Source organism: Takifugu rubripes, chromosome 22 (assembly GCF_901000725.2).
Source record: "Takifugu rubripes chromosome 22, fTakRub1.2, whole genome shotgun sequence".
Taxonomy (NCBI): Eukaryota; Metazoa; Chordata; class Actinopteri; order Tetraodontiformes; family Tetraodontidae; genus Takifugu; species Takifugu rubripes.
In genome coordinates this window covers 8,626,283-8,647,580 of record NC_042306.1, presented here as the reverse complement: position 1 = coordinate 8,647,580, position 21,298 = coordinate 8,626,283, and the positions used below count along the sequence as shown (strand labels likewise).

Sequence of the window (21,298 nt, the reverse complement as noted above, 5' to 3'; positions counted from 1 at the left end):
GAATCCGGTGCGAGTTCCTCAGAACCAGTCAGCTGACAGCATGTCGTGCAAGTCGAAATGAAAAACCCTGGTTCAGTTCAGCTTAGCTACTAACATGGGCTGAGGAAGCGGCGCACAGGTGGGCAGGCCGTCGGCGCCGAATGCGGTGGAATCACAGCGGCACCAGTCATCAATAACGTCACCTTTGCCGGAGCACCACAGCATGCTCATCATTGCCTCCTGCAGAGCCTTTGAGCAGAAAATGAGAAACAAACACACATTTAAATAAAACCGGGAAAGAAAAAGACTAAAAATGGGACTGCTTGGAAAAGTGTGTTGAAACTGTGTTCAGCGGCAGAGAACATCCCTGTAAAGTTAACATAACTAATAAGCCCATAAAGAATATGAGAATAATGCCATTACTGTGGATTAATGCTATATAGTACCGGTAGTAATAAACAAATTTGAAATCGGCCATTTCATCCCTGCTTAACAAAAACAACCCTGTTCTGCTGAAACGCTAACAGCTATTAGCTGCCACCTGCCACACACCATTAGGCTTTCATTACAGTAATGAAATAATATTCTGCATCAAAATACTTGCATTTTTATATTTGTCAAAACATTGTAAAATCCTCCCTGTGAGACACTGTGGGCCTATTGGGTAGTCATAACTTATAGTGGCACTTCGGGATGTTGGGGTCCAAAAGGTGCTGCTGCCTTGAAATTACCTGAATGTTCTAATGTAGGTTAATTGGACTATTTGACGACCCTGGAGGATGTTGGCCCGGTTGTAGGTGAGCGAGGTGAAGGTTGCTTGTTGATTTTTCTCAAACATGAATTGTTTGCATTGTACGCTGGTTCCTTTTCAGTGTGATATCAGTATTGTTCAAGCTCTGCTCCGACTGAGGAAGAATCATCTTCACAGAACACAGCAAGGATGAGATTGAATCGCTTCATGTTTTGAAGACCCGAGGGAAGACATATGAACCAATTTGAACGGGGGTGGGGCGATGAACCCTACTGCAACACAAAAGACTCGGCACCATTGGAGAGAGTTCAAAGGTTTACCGAAACCCGGCAGACAGACAAACAGCTCACACACAGAGGAAGAAGGCAGGAGTCCTGGTCGGGGACAAAAGACCAAGACGATTACCAAGTGGAGAATCGGAGACGGGCCACCTCGGTACCAGGAGAACAGTGGAAAGTCTTGCCTCTTCTTTGGGTTTTAAGAGCAGTTGGAAGCCACCTGCCACCTTCAGTTCCTCTTCCACACTCCTCCCACCTGAACTCTGCATCACTCAAAATGTCCTTCTCCTGCCCGTCCACCATTCCCAGTTTCCTCAGTCCATCCACCGTTGATTTCCTTTCCTTGGTGTATTGCCAGCATAGCAAAAGTGCGTGCTCTGTTGTCTCCGGTTCCTGACAACACTCCATCCAGTTGGATGTTCCCCCACAATGACTTCTGTTGAAGTTGTTGGGGCCAATTCTCCACCTTGTTATCGTTATTTCTGTTTCTCACCAAGCTGGACTTCCTTTGTACACACTCTGCTGCTGACTGACCCTATGCTGGGCTGATTACACGTGACCAGAGGTGAGTTGAACAGACGAGACAGACATGGCTTAGGCTGAGGCAGGAACAATGGAAAATACCACGAGGTGAGCAACGACCGGCGACGCCAGCGTCCTTTCATCAAACATCTGCTCGCGGGGATTCTGCTCCAGCCTGTTCTTCACAGTCACTGGATCTAAAACCAGGTTCCGGTGACTTCATCTGTCGACCAGACATTGTTGAAACTTTCACCACTTGTAAATTACTGACTGCATGTTAAAACTAGGTCTTGATTCTGCTTTGGCAACTGGTTGACAGTGTGGTAATCTTTGTTGGATGTGTTTAGACTGTCGATCTGATCAGAATTTAGCAGAGAAATGGTCCTTCCTGGTCCTCTGAGAGGCTGGATCCTGTTAATAATCAGCTGATTCCCAGTTCCTTCGCTTGTTAAATGCTTAAAAGAAACACTCCAAGAAGCCAAATGTTGGGATGCCTTTGACATTCCCTCCCATAGGCTGTCAATCATTTCTCTATTGTAACTTAAATATTTTTGAAAATACAAATATAGTGGATTTCATTTTTGATAACGTATTTTGTAGCCTTTTAAATACAATTTTAATTTAGGTATTAATATTTTAGAAGGAAATAAATAGATTTTGATGTATTTTTGCCCATGGACTGTGTAAAACAGAGAGGGAAAACGGGAAACTCATTTCTAAAACGGTCTTATCTAACTATGCCACTGAGCCACGTATATTACAAAACTAAAGTTGGGCTCAGAGTAAGCTGGACAATAAAATACAAAGTGTGTATCGTACATCCACTCATAACGGAGGATTGTTTAAGTGTTATTCAACAATATCTTTCATATAAACCCTACTGTTGTGATCCAAACCGGGGTTAAATGCTTGGCTGAAGGATATTTACCTGTTGAAATGATAAAACCTTGTTTTTTTTCCCCTCAAAATTCTGCTCAATATCTGGATCGGCGATAGTTACATTATCACAGCAAGAAACATTTTTATTTTGGAGGGTCTACGAGGTGGTTCTGGGTGCTATGTAGACACCCTGCTAACAGGAAGCAGTATTTGGTGTTTGTATTGCGTGTACAAGGCTGTCATCCTGAAGACAGCCCAGATCAATATGAGCTGAGGCGCTGGTGTGTGTGAGTTTCACCATGAAAGGCCGACATCACTGTATCTGATCGACCTCGGTCCTGCCGGAGCAGCAGAAGCAGATTCTGCACCAGAGTATTGATGGACTTAAATCAGTCACAACACAGGATGATAGATTACAGGAACACAATCTTCTAGCCCAGGAAAGGAAAAAAAAAAGGATCTCTAGAGATAAATTGGCTGGTACCGCACCAAAACCAGGTGTGGTGGTTGCACATCCACACCAAACACCTGTGTTGATTCATTTCCCTTTGGCCATTATCCTCATCAAAGCGCGACGCCGCTGAGAGAACCGCGGCGACATTTAAAGACCCATTTCAAAGCGAAATGGCCCTGATGGTGTCATAAATACCCTCATCATTAACATGAAAGGAGGGCGCGAGTAAATGAAGATGCAGGCCCCAATTTTCAAGGATTTGGAAGAAGGTAATGTTGGGGAAAAATGTATTAGGGTGCATGGAAATGATCTGACCAGGCTGCAGTCTGCTGCAGAAGGGACTCATAATAACACAAGAGTCTAACTAATAATATTTACAGTACCACATAAAGTCCGGCCAGGTAGAGGTTTGGGCCTGTGATGCCGCCGGTGATACCGACAGATGCACGCACCTGATAGGTCTCATTGTTGGACACCAGTTCGTAGATGGGCGTGGCCTTTGTGATCTGCAGGAGCACCGGTTCCGACTGCTGCCGCCCCTGCGCCGCTCTGGGGCTCATGTGACACAGGTGGCAGGAGCGTGGGCACTGGCCTTGGCTGGTGCATTCCATGCGGACCCCGGCGGCCATGCGCTTGGCACCAGTGTCCAGCAGACTGGTGATGTAGGCCGGGTAGGTCAGGGTCCTGGGCTCTTTGTCCCGCTCCTCCGACTCCTCTGAGGGGGAGTTACCTGCAACGCAAATTCAGCTTCATCATGTCACAGTACAGCAGCTATATACAGCGGATAGACAGTGAGGTCATGTGACCACAGTACTGAGAAGTGAGGGCGTTGAATCTGATTTATACATGTTTATTTATTTGTTTTTTGGGATCACTTTGAAGCCCGATGGCAGAGCAACAAAGCAGGAGCATGCTGCCACATTCCATTCCCCCATGAGCAGGGAACATCTGGGTCACAGCCACAGCCGGAGAGATAACGTGAGCGGCAACACGTGAACAATGACACGCTTGCGCTTTTCCATATCTGCTTTGATCATGTAGAACGTAGCTGAACACAGGATAGAGATGACTGTGGTTCTGTTATTGTCTGAGGATAAAGCTTGAACACCATGAAGAACCTTGTGCCGATGTGACGTTTTGTGATTGACCTCTGACCCCTGTAAGATTTACAAGGGCATTGGTTTTGAAGTTGCTTTTTTTTTTTCAAAAGAATAAAAGATTTTCAGACAGTTTTTGGCAATTAGCAAGAGACACATTATTAATGCTGAGAGCAGTTTTTCTTTTCCTTTGATTTTTTTTATTAAATAAAGCAGATTAAAACAGATGAACTGTGGCTAAAACACAGTTTGAAAACTGTGGCACCACAGCGCCTTTGATGGAAAACATGTCAAGCTCAGGGACCAACGCATTTGCTGGATGAAAGGTAAAAATGTGGAAATTACCGCTAATAACTGTTCATTTGGTCTCTTTGTCGACAAACGGAGTCTGAGGTTTTCACACGGCCTAATTCTCACCAACTCACTCCCAACCACCCCACACACACACACACACACACACACACACACACACACACATTTGCTCAACACCTTGCTCAATGTGATTATGGTGAAAATAGTACAATGAGTTATGAAACGGCAACAGACAGGGTGTTTGTAACTGAGATCTTAAGAACCATATTGTGTTTGGTGTTAACCATTATCACCATATGAATTAAACACCAATTTGCCCAGTATTGATTATGACGAGCAGCTGCCGAGTCCCGGGTTTTATGAGCTTCTGACAGAGGAACATTCTGGCTGTTCAGTGCTCGTCTAAAGGCATAACCTGTAATTCACACACCCGCATGATGAGGTGCTGATCAATTATATGTTCATGTGTGTGACTGGATGTGCAATTATGCACCTGTATATCATATGTTCACTGTTCTTGTGACATGTATCATTGAAACAATTTCAATCAGTGAACGTGGGCGACCTCCTCGATTTAAAAACAACAAGTGTCTTAATTGAACAGATCCCAGAAATATGACTTCCTAAGTTAGAACTGCAGCTCTAGGGCCGTAGCTCTAAATGACCCTCAGAAAAGACGACTTGGAGTCATGAAAACACGACAAATATAGTAATGGAATGAAATGAAATGAAATGAATAAAAGGTTGCGGAAAAGACAAATGCAACCAAACCCTGAAAGCAATGCAAGCTTTCCAGCTCAATTCTGGCTCAGGCTGGAATATTGCTTCTAAAGCCTGATGGATCCCCCACATGAGAACAGACTCCAGTTAAACCAGTAAGGAAGGACCAATAAAGAAGTATATATAAGGATAATAATAAGATAATAAACAATAAAATCAGCCATGTTGCAGCACTTCCCCCCCTCTGCGTGCAGGCTGAGTCAGTCTTTCTCTCTGCCTGGGCTGGTTGCTGGTTTGGTGCACGTGCACGTGCGGTTCCTGTCCTTGAGAATGTTAACATGCAGCTGTGGGGCTGATTTGCCTGCAGGGCTAAATCGACAGGGAAGGTGGATTTGCGGATAAAAAGGTCTGACAAGTCATATCAGGGACGTGGAGTCCAACCGCGCGCACACGCTGACCTCAGAGGTGCTGCGGCGAGCTCCTGGCTGTCGTTTACACTTCACCAAGGATGTTTTCCTTCAAATTCGAAGGCTTGTGTTTGTAAGCGGATAGACTTTGTGTTTGTGTGTGTGTTTGTGGAGCACCTTGACCAGCCAGACTTGATGCCACAGTGGCTCAAGCCTCACTAATCAGCTCACACTACCGGATCATCACTTGCCGCCGGCAGGCAGATGGAAAGGAGATGTGGCAGCTACACGAGGATGGCGGCTGCCTCCATTAGCTGAGTTCGGTTTCGCGATGGTTCAGTAGGAGATGGTAACAGAAGCAGACGGGAGACCTCAGCCTGGAGATACCTGAGGGCCAAACGCGTGCCGCACCTACCAAACCATATTTTCCAAGCCAAACTTTGTCGACATGTTAAAATGAGCAAAGGCGATAATATAACGAGATTAGAAGGCGGCAGCCGCGTAGCAGCAAGTCTCAAACTGTTCTTTTTACATGTGTTTCTCTGAGGAACATCTGTGCAATATTGTCTGGAGCCAAAAGTCTGGCAGCAAGATCACATTTACACACCGAAGCTCATAGTTTCAAGGGTTTACTGGCAACAAAATGAAGACACGTTTATTTTATCGCATATTTGGGTTTTTCTTGCTTCGCCTCCTCTGGCTTTAACTTGGTTTTAATTTTTTAAAGCAATGTGCCTAAAACTAAGCGCCCCCTCTTCTGCTGTTTACATTTATTCAACACTGGTGTGGTGAGATCAACGTGAGCCCACAGGTAAACTGAGGAAAAAGGCGAATATCAATGGTGTTGTAAAACCCAAACCAAAATATGAGCAGAAACTTGAAGTTGATATGCATCAGGTATGATTACACTCTGCACTAGTCCTGGTTATTGATCCTCTAATGGAAGCGTTACTTACTTACTGCTCAGCGCAGCTTCAATCTCGACATTTGTCCTTAGAATCTTCCGATTTATGGGGTTTTGTTTGAGGGCGTCTGATGTGTTGGATGTGTTGGACTATAATGGCTGTTGTTTCTTTAGCAGGCTTCCTGGAGTGTTTCAAGTCTTCCAATCATGATAAAATGACTCTTTCAATCTAGTGGAAAAGTGTCCATAAAAAGCAAAACAGTACAAATCCTGAAAAAGGCGAGGTCATGAAATAACTGTCCCTTGTGACGGTTATCATTCTTTTCAAAATTGTTCTCAGATTTGTTTAAATCGTTTCAGGCACAACTAGGGCGTTAGTGATATCAACAACTAAAAACCCTCTCCCCATCAGCAGACACTTCAGCGGCTGAGAGCGGCTGGAGGCTCTCAGTGATTTATCTGAAACTCTTGGGCGCTGTATGTATCCATCATCCACCTTCCAGCCGTCCTTCAGCATCACAATCTGAAGTGTCACCGGCGTGATCATGTGTTCCATCCACACACAGACATCCCGGGAAGCTCCATGGCATTGCTGTCCCTCCCTCGTCTCTTCCGCTTCCACATTTTAGCCTGCATTTGTAGATGGAAGCAGCCTGACTGGACATCTCGACCCAGGACGCGTCTGATTTTTACTCTCGTATTACTGTGAAGAAAAATCCGGAGTCAATGGAATGGTGTCTGCCAGAGATGGATGTCTCATCCGTCGCCTCCGCTTTCTAATCCCAATAACACAATTCGGAGCAAACATTTTACACCCAATAATCCATTTAATTTCTGAGGTCTTTGAGTGGGGACGGTTTCGGCATTAGAGCCAGCTGAAGGTTTTTCATCATGACATCATGTGACGGATGGTTCAGCGTCTAGTGTGTGGAAGCACACGTACATTTCCCAGTGACTTCCCAACTGGACATTTTAGTGTGCAAAAGTTTACTTTACTGTTACTTACCCAGCACCTTTTTAAAACAACCCAACTCAAAACGGATATTGAATTGTTACTCCAGTACCACAGGGTCCTTCTGAGAACGCGTAAACACAGCAACCGGCGGCGTGTTCACATCTGAAGCAGATTACAGGATCAGGGTGTCTAAATATGCTACTTTCAGTGCCTTTAAAATATGCTTGGTGGGATCAAGTTGCTGCTGAAGTGTGTTTTTGGCATTCATAAGCGGGGTGGAGGGGTTGAGTCCCGCTGCACTGATTGTGACATGAGTCTCCAGCCGCCTACATGAGGATCTCCTGAGGCTCTATCCAGACCTGTTCAAACAAGTAGCATGCTGTTTCCAGACCTCATAGGCATAGGAGGTAGTCAGAACGAGGGGGGAGGGGGCCGCAAGGACGCTGCAAAAACCTTTCTTTGTCTTTTGGATCACTGTAATTTCTTGTGCTTGGTTCCATCCTGGCAGAAGCCAACAGAGTGAAGTCCTTTAAAATGTCCCAGCTACGCCGCCATGTTCAAAATGGGGCTTTCCTCAGTTTGGAGTGTTGGGATATTTGTCACAACAGAATGTTTGGACGCAGCCAGAAAGGCATCGTTGATACCCGCTGAGTCCTCACAGGCGTCCAACTGCAGACAGGAGGCAGCTGCACAATGGGAAACTCACAGCACGACTGTGCATTATTTTTTATCTGCAGGGCAGACGGTGTGAGTGTGTGTGAGTGTGTGTGTGTGTGTGTGTGTGTGTGTGTGTGTGTGTGTGTTTCAGCATCGGGCTGGGCATTTGTGAAGGCTTTGACCTGTGGTGGACCGAGGGAATGACTCACCCTCTCTAGAGCGAGCAACAGATGGAGCTCAGACTTATTCAGATTCATAAAATACCTCCACATCCTCCCACACTGGCCACCGAGAGAAATCTTTATCAGCGTTCCAAAAAGATTCTCGTGTTTAAATACATGTATATAAAAAGTTTATGAAGGTCTGTAACAGAGGTGCTCAAGATATCTACAGCTGTGACCCCCCAGCCTGATTTGTGTTATTTTGCCCTTTTACAAACTGCCATTTTTATTTTATATTCATTCTTTTCCTACCTCTTTGCCCTGTAATTATCATTTTAAAGTTGTGATAGCATGATTTTAACTGTTTTCTAGCAGAAACTACCCGAAGCAGTGTCTCTCTAAGCCTGAACTCGGAATTCATCCAACCTCGCTCCTCAGGCCTCAGTACTGTGGCTTTTCCATTCGCCGCTAGATGGCGGTAGTGAACCGCTGCCCTGTCGGCAGGCGACGTCAACGCGCCCTCGCAGTGATGTGCAGACAAAAGCGCGACAAATTATGGCCACCCTTTCAAATCTGCTGGTCGAGATGAACATTATATGGTTATGGAAGGTAATCACACGCTCACGCTGACACCAGAATGTGGGAAATCAGAGCAGCAGGAGCTTCATTAATAGGAGAGCAGTGAGATGGAAAAGTGCATTTAAAACAGTGGAATTTCAGAGGGATTGCACCTCAGTGTTTGTGTGTGTGTGTGCGTGCGTGTGTGTGTGTGTGTGTGTGTGTGTGTTGGGGGGGTGGGGGGTTGTGATGAATTAGAGGTAGCGGAGGGGAAACAACATGAGATTCAGATAAATAAACAATATGAAGCAGTCTGCACTGCAAACCTGAGGAAATCCATTAGAATCCCTGTCGAAATCACCTTAAATGTGACTGTGAAGTGATCTCACTGTAGCTGAGCAGCCTGAACCTGGTGTTCCACAGCAGACTATGAGTATAAAGAGCAAACATTTTCCTCTGGCTGCACGGCGACATCGATATCAGGCACCATTCTTCAGCGCGGAGGATAGAGCCATGAAGGTAGGATGACATTTGTCTGTCAGGCCGGGTGGCAACGGCAGCGACACGATTGCGTACAAAGATGACAGGACGGATTCTGCGCGGGAGGAGAGGCGTTCGTCTGTTTACAACACCCCAGTTCCCCTGCGAGCTCGTGTCAGCAGACGATCAACCTGCTCCACAATCACTCATGCATCTGCCGCATGCAGATGCTCCTGAAGGCTGCGGCGTCTTGGAGGAGAGCCAGATGGCAGGAAGCGGCTCAAAGAGAGGGTTTCTGACAACCATGGCCGACCTGCACCTCGCGTGCCGACCTCAGATCTCACAGGTATCTGGACACACGGGCATCGCCCTTCGAACACATTGCTGAAAAACAGGAAATGAGGATGTGGATGTGCGAACTGCGGCACGGTGCTCCTCCCCTGCACCGCTGCCTGTTCTTACTAGTTTCCATCCAATTTTTCACGGGGATCACCCGCATTTGTGGATGCTTTACATGATGAGTGCTGACTGGATACATCCACACAGGAGGAGGCCCTGCTGTGCACGCTGCGGGGCAGGAAACGCTAAATCCCCCCGCTGACCTCAACCCTCCTTCAAACCGCTTCTGCCCGGTTCAAAGGCAGAAACGGCTCGAAGTGTTCGGATCCCATTCCGCGGGATGGAGGGATTTAAAGTGCCTGCAAACACGCACGAACCACCTGGGATCTGATGCGGCGCATCCGCTGCCACACTGCAAACCATGACGGTTCTTCTAGGTTCAAACTCTCAAGGAACCCATGAGAGCCAGAGGCTTCTTCAAGGTTTTGACCCCAGCACATTTAGGGTAAAGGGATCCTTTTTGATCTTGTGCCTCACCTTTCTTGTATTAGATTAAGAAGAATAATCTAATCCGTGAGGTTCAACAGCTATAAACATCTCCACAGGCTAGAAAATGGGCTGAGGGTTTGATGATGATCATGATTTTTTAAAATCTGGATGTTGCGCTGATGGCGCTCTGTTGCCGTGGCGTCAGGTGGACGAAGTCGTGATGGACCATGGATGGATGCAACAGACCAACCCCTTAAACGGAGCAGAGGCTCTGATTCAGCCAGAATGTTTAGAGAGCACAGAAAACAGCAGGCATTGCATCAGAGCAGCTTCATCTAGGACACACACACATCCTTGTACTTCTATCTTTATGAGGACTTTTATGTATTACAATTCCCCTGACCCTGACCTAAACCTTACTCTAACCTCAACAGTCCTTTAAAGTTGTGAGGACCAACCATAATGGCTTCTTTTTCTCGTAGAATGCAGATTTTGGCACTCAATATGCAGCAAGTACAAGGGCTCACACACACACACACACACACACACACACGATGTACACTCACAGATCTTTTCTGAGATGCTGGAGGAGGATGTGATGAAGCGTAAAACAGGTACAAAAAGTGGCAAACATGTTAAAAACATCCTGTCCTTAACACATGCAGGCCTTTATTAAAATGATCTCCAATGACCCCGAAATGTCACAAAATGCTTAAATCTAAAATGGTGGACAGGAAAAAAAAAAGATAGAATACTGTGAAGGTCATCATACTGAAAATGAGAGCTGGAGATCATTCCATGCTACAGCACAGAGCAATAAGGTATGGCATTTATGTTAATGTGCATTTATAGATTTATAAATGGACGAGAAAAAGGATTATGACAAATATGCCATCATTCCACATGAAACAAACAGAATCACATCATGGATTGGCTCAGTGCTAATGTTCAGTGCAAATACTTAATGATAATGCTCAGTGCTAATACTTAATGCTGATGCACGGTGTTAATGCCCAGTGCTAATCACAATGCCACCATTCTGGCACAGCACAGTTATAGCATAGCATCTCATGCACAGTGCTCATATTTTTAGTCAGTTCAGCCAGAGCTGAAAGATTTTACAAAGAGTTGGGATCAATGGAAACGTTTTTTAAGGTTTTGACTCTGGATAGCGAGTGAAATGACCTGTGATATCTGGTCTGAAATGGGTGGCGATCAGACATTTTGGTTGCTGCTGGGTGTGTAAAGACTTTACCCAAAGAACCCTTATAGCACAAGCAACAAAACCTGAGTGGTAAGGCTAATAATAAAAAAAACCCCACATTTATGACTGTGTCTGCGTCTCCATGAGAATAAAAAGGTCAGAAAAAAGTAAAATCTGCAGCCAAACATTGGTCATTGTTAATGAGTTACATGTCCTGGAATGATAAATAAAATCTCTGGCTCCACCTTCAACATGAGCAGAATTGCTAATATTAGCTGGCCTCTCACTTGCCTGGACGTGTTGGACTTTGAGGACTTTTGTTCTCACCTCATTCTGTCCCAGTAAGTGTAGAAGTGTTGAAGGCAGATCAACACTTCTCCAATGTGTGCCTCTCTTCTCCCAAGTTGAACACATATGAATCTTATAAGTGACAATTAAGGACACACGTCGTTGAAATGACACCATGAACAGAGTCCTTTTTCTGACTGCTTGTCACCCTTGTTTTCCTGTTTGTTACTTGCCTGTAACAGACAGCTCTTAGAAAAATTGTCACAACCGTTGCTAATTAGAAATTTGAAATTCCCCATTAACAGCTCGGTGAAGCAGAAGGCTCTGAGGCATGCTAACTTATTCATGTCGTTTCAGAGATTGAATTCTGTAAATGCAGCACAAGGTCATGGTTAAATCTCTGTTTTAAAAAAGGAAAAGGTGAAAAAAAAAAGAAATCCCATCACCTTGGACATGCTTCCCACAGTGACTGCACCAGAAATTAATCTCCATCAGGATGTCTCCTGTGTCTCCTGTAGTTTCCTCTTATATGGGACTCACACAGACAGACCCTCACTTCACACCTCTACACACATTCAGGAGAGTTGCAAAAAGGTGAGGACCATAAAGGTCGGTGATGCCGAGGGGGGATTTCGTTTTTCCGTGCCGATAAAGATCAATTTAAGTGTCTGAGACTGTTGGTAATAAGATATAAGATGGTTGTGGGGGGACTTGTCTGCCAAAAATCTATAGCAGAGGCCATCCATTTTGTGCTGCCAACTGGGAGTTACTGTAGAGTAAGACAGCCACTGTGCGCACACACACACACACACACACACACACACACACACACACACACACACACACACACACACACACACACACACAGACAAACTTGAATGAAATGTTTTACAGCAGTGCATGTGTTTTCCCCCATTATCTCCCTTCCCCTGCATATTTACAGCCTGGCTGCTTTTCCTGTTGCGGTGGCCTGGCGATGCGTTCGAGGTTTGCCACTTATCTCTGCAAATGAGCCTGGCAGCTGGAGGTTCCTTCAGCCGGAGATTAGGACACAAGGGTGGAGGGAGGGACGTTTTCCGCGGCTCTGCTTTTATCAGCTGCGCTGATCTTCACAGCGGGCTCAAACGCAGAGGCAGGGATTCTAAACGTAGGGCGGATGCTCCGTGAATGATAGCTGAATGTTTTAAAACAGGTGGATCGTTGGTTAAATGGCTCCCTCCCCCCTCTGAAACTTGCCCAACAGCAAACTGAAATTTCTAGTTGATGCGGAATGATGTGGAATTGTTCGAAAACTATGTTGCCAAAGGTCACATGTGAATGTTCCCCATGTGTTTAAGCAGGTCCACACACAAGGAGTTCCTAAATCTTAAGATTTTTTATTGGTTAGACCCCAGACATAAAGATAAAAAACGAGCAACTAAGCAGTGTTGATCATACTGTCACACCACCAGCACACAGGAAGATTCCGTCCCACCACTGATCCAGAATCTGGTCCTCTCACGTGAACTCTCATGTGATCACAAAGAAGAAGGAACATGGCAACAACCGGTGAACACAACACACAGCATGAAAGAGGACATAGAAGAAAGGAGGAAGCACAAACACGCTTGGCTAATTGGCCACATTCTGTTCCAAGTCATAATTTGTGGAGTCCTGACTCGAGTCGTCGCCTTTCCCCCCCACACACAAAGAGTTTTACTCATAAAGATTGAACAAGTTTCATATCTACAATGGCCCGATCATTCTTGGAGCTGATTATCAGGACACAGGATGGTCTTATGAGACATAAGATAATCAGATGTTCGTTGTCTTTGGTTAGGAAGGAGGAGAATCAGGACAAAAACAGTCCGATTATCATGCTTTGCTTACCCCACTTTAGATCAGTACGTTAAAAACCTAATCATGATCTGAAGGTAACAAGCTAATGGTTAACATGCAAATGTGACCTGTTGTTGGATTCATCACCCAAACCGCTATAGATGGTGCTCCTATCCTCCATTATATGAAAAGAATGCATTTGCAGCAAAGGCATCGCTCATATCCTCCAGGTCTGCCAATGCATCAGCTGTGTTCCCAGCAGCATTAAATATTTAGCAGCCCATTTTAAATCCAGCATTTGTTTAGAATCATGTTTCTTACTTGAGCACTGCAGCAAAAACAGCTCTGCAGTGTTATTAAATGTCTACATGGGGGTGGGGGGAGAGCTTTTTTCTTTTAATGACAATTTTCTGTGATTGTAACCCAATTAATTTCATGTTCAGTGTGAAAATTCCCTGGAGACAATTTTATTGACTTATGGTAGCTCGCTCTCGTTTAAAGAGACAGCTCGGAAAACACACGTGTTTCACCTGATGGCTGTTCACGTGCTCTGAACTGGTTTGGGGTGAGATTGCAGAGGAGTTGGGACCAGCAGAACCAGTCAGCGTCCTTACTGCACTTGAGAAATAAGGTTCTTTCTAGAACCACTTGGTTCCCCGGCGTGGGCTCACGGCTGGTCCTTTTATTCTACCTCCTGATTTGTTTTCTTCTGGGTCACGACGTCAAAAGTGCGACGTGAAAGTGAACCGAGCCAAACTAAAGTGTAAATGTAAATGTTTCCAGCATTTGCGGCCCAATGGGACCCGATAGTTTCCCTTCCCCAACATTAATGGCTGGCCAGTCCATGTTCACCAAGAACTACCTCTGGAGATTCTATTTCCACCTTTAATGGGATTAAATTAGAACTGTGACAGCAGGAGTTCCGCCCAGGCTCCATCTCCTTCTATCAGGGACTGAATGTTCTAGGACACTACAATGGTTGAGTTTTTTTTTTTTTTCTCACCAGAGCTGCTTTTATAGAAAGGCAATTTGGAAACCATCCACTCTGCAAAGGTGTCTAAGAAAAAAAATCATTACTTTTTCTCGGAGTGGAGCTGCGCTTTTTTGCCTGGTTACCGTCATTCTTCACGAGTAGGCGAGCGAATCCTTGCGTTTGGTGCTGCAGAGTGTTGGGAGGGAAGAAGAGATCGGTTTATCAGTGGAGAGCAAATCATATTACTGAACAACGCAAAATGGCGGCGCAGCATCGGACCCACATTCTTCACCGAAGGGACAAACATTCTGCCGCCTGATGGACTTATTTTAAGAAACAACGCAGGCCAAATAAGCTTTTCTGAGCAAATTCCTGTTGGGATGTAAGAAGAAGAGTGGATTTAAAAGACAAACTAAAAGTACAGTGGTGCAGAGCTTGAAACTATTGAATTATTGAGCACATCTTCTCCTGGATTACACAGAAGAGAGCTGTGTAAAGTTCACAACAGTGAACCGGGGAGGACTTTTATCATTTTTCCCGTCTTCCAGCAGAGGTTTGCTGAAGGCTTCTGACGAGCTCCGGAGCCGAGCACAAAAGTCCCCGGCTGTGTAAGAATAATGAATGTGACGAGAAAACACATCTCCACGGGGAGTCGCCTTCTTCAGCAATTATCCTCCAGCAGCTCACCTAACCTCACACATCGTGTATATTTAGAAAAATGCCTTTACTGACTGCCACTCTGCATTTATGCAAAGGTGCTCCAGAGATACTTATATAAACATATCGGGCCTAATTAAGGAAGGCTCGAGCGCCTCCACGTAATCTGGGATTGGAGAGTTTTTAGTGATGATCAAGTGAGATTTTCAGCCTCTTTCATTCTCCTGCTTTCCCACTAAGACTGTCAAATGAGCCACTGATATGATGCCTTCACTTCCCCGGCACTCCAGCACTGGAGACAGTCTTTCCTCTGGTTCTGCTACTCATTTAAAACCACACAGAGTGGTACTAGAGCTCTTCTTTTTGAGTCAAAAGGTGAAGTTTCTGCACTAAAATTAGATTTTAAAAAAAAAGGTTATCAGACGTCAAAATGATTCATATAATAAAAGGGAGAAACAGAAGTAAGTAAACTTTCACTAGAGGCTGCTACAAGCACAGTTGTGTGTTTGTTGTGTGTATGAAGACCAAACCCCAATGCACACACACACACACACACACACAAGTTCTCCGTTGCCTCAAAAGAACAGGCTGAATTTTATCGTACCTTGAAGAAAGTGCTGTTCTCTGACATCATTATCAACATTTTTGATTATTGAATACTGAATGTTTAGCCGTCTGGGCTGTGTGAATAATAACCAAGAAACCTTGCTGAATAAAAGACTGCAGGCTGTGAAAGGTTGATTATTCCATTGTTGTTGACAACAGTTAGACTGTGACAAAGTCTCATTTTCAGCTCTGGCAGTAACGGACTGTATATTTCAGATACAATAGATACAGTTCACCTTTAATCAGACAGAGAAAATCACTGTTTCCAGAAACAGAAAGATGAAAAATAAAATTGGAGGATTGAAAAGGACAAAAAGAATGAGCATAAATATAGTTGGTGATTTGCACATGAAAGGCAACATAGGTGCGATATAGCGTGACCTCACCATCCTGCAGTGACGTCAAGGCATTTAATTTCAAACGCCGGCGCTGAAGTACTGCAGGAACGTGTTCAGACTTTCTGTTTATGGCAGTTTTAAAGCAGGACAAGCAGAAGTTTTTCATGAAGCTATTTTGACAATATCTGAGAAACTTTTAATGAAAATATAACTGTTCAAAGGAATAAATGTTACCCAACATGGATATAAATATTCAGTAAAATCACACTGGTCAGCGTCTACTTCTCAGACATCCTGAATGCATTAAGAAGTGTCTCATTGTTTTAGGCTTTAACACGAAGAATTTACCATCAAAGGGCAATATGTTCTTTAAAGCGAAAGACACCGGTACATTAGGATAATCATTTGTAGAGTTAAAAAAAAAGGTAAAACAGCAATCAAGCTTACCAGCCAAAGCAGTAGGTACCAAAAAAGCTTCTATACATAGGACTGGATCAGTTCGATTAACTTTAGCACGTATGAGCTGGATGCGTGGGAGAAAGTTGGACTTTATGAGCGTTACCGAACAACCACTTGAGACTGAATAAGCCCTGTGGGTTCAGGACCCTTTCCTGTTCGTTTTCCATGGTGGTACCACGGTAATGGCACGTTGTCGTGGCCATGTTAAGATACACACTCTTGTGTGTCAAAACAAGTTTGTCACTAAAGTCAGATTATTTTGACATGTCGCAGCTGGAGATGACGACATCTGTGAATTTGGATAGATGCTCCGTGATGATTCTCCCGCGAGCCTGCGTCTGATGGATGATGGATAGATTAATCTTAGATGCCACACCTGCCAGTGGAGCTCTTCTGATAGACACCGCTTCACAAATATTGTCTGTTGGGAGCTACAAGAACTGATATAGCTGACATTATTAAGGAAATCTGCAAATAAGTGGAAGCAGTTCAACCAGTTCTCTGGGTTTTCCATTAGGGCGATGAGAAAGGTACCTTTTCAGTACCTCATATTTCTGAAGTTTCAAGTGGGCTGAAAATGTTAAGGCAGGCCCCTGGTTGTCCAGGAAAAGACATCACTGGATGAGTTATGAAAGGGCCTCATTCACAAGACTGAAGCCCGCCATTACTTTGAGTACTGTAAATGCAAAACTGGTCGTAGCATGCGAAGCAGCACCGTGGGCCGGAGAAGGGGAGCAGACTTTTATGTGCTCGGTGGCTAAAGGGAGAATCCAGTGGCTGGTGAGCTGATGGACACTCATGACTACCATTAAAGCATTGTTGAGAAAAGCTTTAAAAACTGAAATGCTATCATCAGACCGCAAAGAACAGCAGTGGTTGGAGTGGGTCTGGTCTGGAAGTGGTTTAATCAAATAGATGCTATTTACTGCACCGACCAGTGAGCATCAGGAGCGAAAGTGGCCTTGACTCAACCACAGAGTTGTAGGAATCTAGACAAAGGGTTGTTTATTCTTACTTTAAGCATATGTAATGTTACCAGGGAGATGAGCAAGAAACGTTGTTATTTTCTGTGGGCACGGGATGCGCTAGCTGGTTAGTGATCCATGCTAATTTTATGTTCTACTTGTATTTTTTACAGTAAGCAGTACATAAAGGAAATGGAAATTACTATAAACCGTGTCCAGTCGAGGTGTTTGATGGAGAACCCCCAATACAACCAACGGTAGAAGGTTCTACACACCAACCTATAGTCAATTTGTTCTCCAGTCCTTTTTTAGTCTCACATTCTGTATTTTACATATTCTCTTTATGTCTTCTTATCTCTTTCCCTCCCCAATGCCAGAGATTAAAATGAAACCTGTGAAACACACTTTTAAGTGCAGCCTAGCCATAGGAGCTGCCCCAGCAAATGGAATATAATAACCTCCACCCTCTCTGTGTGCCCCCCTTCAACTCACCACATGCTGCGGGTCCATTCAGACAGGAAACATGGCTAATTAGGCAGCGAGCGGAGTCTCTCTGCAATTACTGCATCGTATCTGAGACGTCGGTTAGGCTTGTTAGAGCCGACTGCTGCTTCGTTAAGACAGGACTGAGGGCGAACAGCAGCAATAACGTTGATCTGTAGCCGCAGCGCTGCTGAATTCGCTCACACATTATCCTGCGTCCTCTCGTCCATTGTCTCCTCTTCCTCAGTCAGCAAATGAAAGACGTTAAATCGTATCAGCAAACAGGTTCTTGTTTGAACAAAGATATCAAACTTTGCCACGCTGACTGTTGAACACAATGCAGAATCATAAGTGCTGTTTTTATTCAGCACCAAATATATCAAAGAAAAAAAAATTACAAATGAAAAAATTAGTCCTTCAATAGTCCTGTAATTTAAATATCACCATCATACTGTAAAATAAAAGAAGAATTTCCTGAGAACAGAGAGGGTATATTACCAACAAGGCAACATCATTAAGGTGAATATTAATATGACTTTTTATAAATATCTATGTCATTAATAGAATATATGAAATTTAACTATTTCAATATCTGTATAATTTGTTCTTCCATTATTCCATTTTAAAAACAAGTAAAAACTGAAAAATTGCTTTGGTTTTCTTGTTTTTTTCTGTTTTAAAACCAGAAGATATGCTGATATTGAACGAAACACAGAATCGGCACCCTCATAATCATTGGGAATAGTTTGGATTTCCAGCCAAAGTGTAGAGACGTCTACAGTTTCACTTCAGCTGCAATGATTGACTTTTGAAAGCGGGAAAACACACATCAGCTGATTTCAGCATGTGTTTTGCGGCTTTCAGAAAGTTCTCTGACTAAAATCGAAAATAATTCCTGGGATTTAGTGGGGTTCTGCTTCTTTGTTCCGTGTAATATCACACAACCAAAACTAACCTGGAAACCTATAGTTTTCTCTCAGACCAGACCAATTTTTCAATTTTCAGATTCTTTTGCAACGGACTAATGAAAGAACGAACCACACATGGATTCATACGGCCGCGTGCTCCAACACATGAGGTATAAGAAGATTCAAGAGGATGACCCTGGATCAGCTCTTAAAGCTCCTTCACAACTGGCTTATAGAGTAGAAGCGCTCTCATCACAAACAGACTGACTGAATTCTTGAATGAAAAATGGAGGGAGAAAAGGAAAAAGAAGAGGAGAACACCTTGGTCGGTCCCACCTGGTGGAACGAACGTCACCAGAAATACAGCGACAACTTTGGCGGTCATGCAAAGTTCCAGAGGTCAGTCTGACCCTGTAGAGAAGAGGTGTCAGCGTTACTCCCTTCCAGACATCCCTCTCTCCCTCTCCTCATCTAGAGGGTCCTCTTCTCCCTCAGAAAGAGCTGCTGCTGGGACCCCCGCGAGCACCTTGTTGACTCTGGCTTTTTGTCTTGCGGTGAGCGACATGGCGCAAATTTGAACGCTGCGGTGACACCCCCTCAAATATTGTGCCTGTAAACAGCAGCTTGGTGATCTGCATACAGGCCGTCTCTGTTTGCGCTCTCTGCCGTGGCCCGTTTGTCTGTGAGAACGGGCCGATAGTTGCTATGCAGCGCGCCGAGGCGGCAGCAGCTGGTTGGAGCCGCCACAGCACCTCCACACGCAGGCAGACACGTGCACATCTGTCTGCAATGCGACCACACATCACACGCATAATTTCTCTTTTTTAAAATTAGAATAAATGTTATTGAACTTTTCTCTTAACCAAAAACTCAGAATTTAGTTCATCAAAGGTCCAGATATCGTTGTCAAATGAAAGATGCTGTTGAATCAGGATATGACCCGGGTGACTCGGGACAACCTTCAATTGAGGCTCCTTCCGCAATGTCAGGTCAGTAGTTTGATACACGAGTGTGGCTCCCCAAAGCTCGCGACCCAGAACAAGTTATTTTTTACTTTAAATTGCTAACACGCTAAAACAACATGCGTAGCCCAATTATTTAAACTAACGCACAGAGCGCAACGCATCTTCCCAAGTCTCCAAAACCCTCAACGCTTCTTCTGCTTTATTATTATTATTTTAAATGCACGAACATGGTTGCCTGCAGAAGATGCAACCACTGTTTGCCAATTCACGCCGCTGCCATACCACATGAGCTAATTGGCCAACATATACAGTATTTGTGACCTGGCCAAACACCTCAATGGTTGATTGTTACCACTTCAAACAGGAAGTAAGCCAAAAGGTCACTAATGAAGCTATGTAGACAACAGAAGAAGGAGGGAGAGTGCGAGGTTGGGGCATAACTGGTAGAGTAGATCGTGGCCAAAGAAGACAACATCTTTCAAGTGTAATCATAGTAACCTTAATCGATCATGTGACCAACCATAGGCCAGAGCCTTTCTAAAAGAGTGAGAGCAGGTGGAGGAAAGGTTCAAATGCTCACCTGGGTACAGGAAGCTGCATTGAAAACCTGGTTTTGGGAAAAAAAATTAGATAATGATGAATTAAAAGCCACGTCATCTAAGACGAACAAATCAGAATGATGCAACTTTATAAAGCGACTTTTGACATAAACTCCCAAACAAACAAAGAGCTCGGATGAACGTGTGGATGTAATCACAGTATTGACAGCAGTGCGCTACAGTCAACATCGATTCCCAGTGTCGGTCAATGTAAACACCACATTGACTGATTTTTGTTAATTGGATTACTAGAAATGGATGCTCACGCTACTCAACAAGAGCTCATCCTCACACATGCGGCTGGCTTCAACCAAGCAAAGACCAGAAGAAGGAGAAACATAATTGGCAACAGAACCATTCCAGCTGTTCCTGGCCAACATGGTGGAAACCGCCCACTGCCATCTCCAAATACACTGTCATGCCAAGCCTAGACCATACACCACAGCCCATATTCTCACATTTCTGGTCGCGTTCCACAACATTCTTCTACCACCAGAGAGTATCACTGAGGCAGACCATCAAAGAAACTGGTACATTGTAGTCTGGGACAACACCCTCAGCGCTTCTGGTGCAGCACCTCCCACCATGCTGTGCATTTCTGAACCCCCACAGAAGGGTTCTTGGTGTTGGGCTTACGAGCGGCAGCCCTTTGTGTGCACGCCTCTTGTGCAGGCTGTGGAAGAGCCATGTGGCGAAATTGATATGGGTGCGATTCAGGGATGGATGAGGCGCTCGAGGCATTTCTTCCCTCGGCGTCTGGCAAGGGAAGACGGTGCCTGTGATGTGGACGAGGCGTTGTGGGCAGACCCAGCTGTGCGGCAACATGCTGCCTAATTATTCTTCTCACCTCTTTTTTTCCTCTATATATTTTCCCCCAATTTTCTTTTTCATTTGAATGTTTTTTTGCCAATAGTAAGTGAATATTCTGCTGTCGTAAAGTGACCCATTAAAGGGCTCAGCTGTGGGCCTCCACAACCATCTGAACAAGCAGCGGCTTGTCACTGATTTCTGTTAGCGCATTAAATTCACCATCAAAACATCCCTGATGTCAGTTTTTCCGAAGTTTTTAACACAGAGTAAAGACCTGTTTGGT

General features: G+C 44.5%; 1 protein-coding gene across 3 annotated transcripts in view; it reads right to left on the bottom strand.

Annotated features, from left to right (window-relative positions):
* The window catches only part of astn1 (astrotactin 1), a 254,474-nt gene that overhangs the window by 29,937 nt on the left and 203,239 nt on the right, over positions 1–21,298 (bottom strand). For all 3 annotated transcript variants that reach the window (XM_029830837.1, XM_029830838.1, XM_029830836.1), the window contains 2 exons: positions 3,316–3,593; positions 95–228 (listed from right to left, as the gene is read on the bottom strand). In XM_029830837.1, coding sequence (XP_029686697.1) covers positions 95–228; positions 3,316–3,593 — 412 coding nt within the window. The remainder of the gene's footprint in view (positions 1–94; positions 229–3,315; positions 3,594–21,298) is intronic.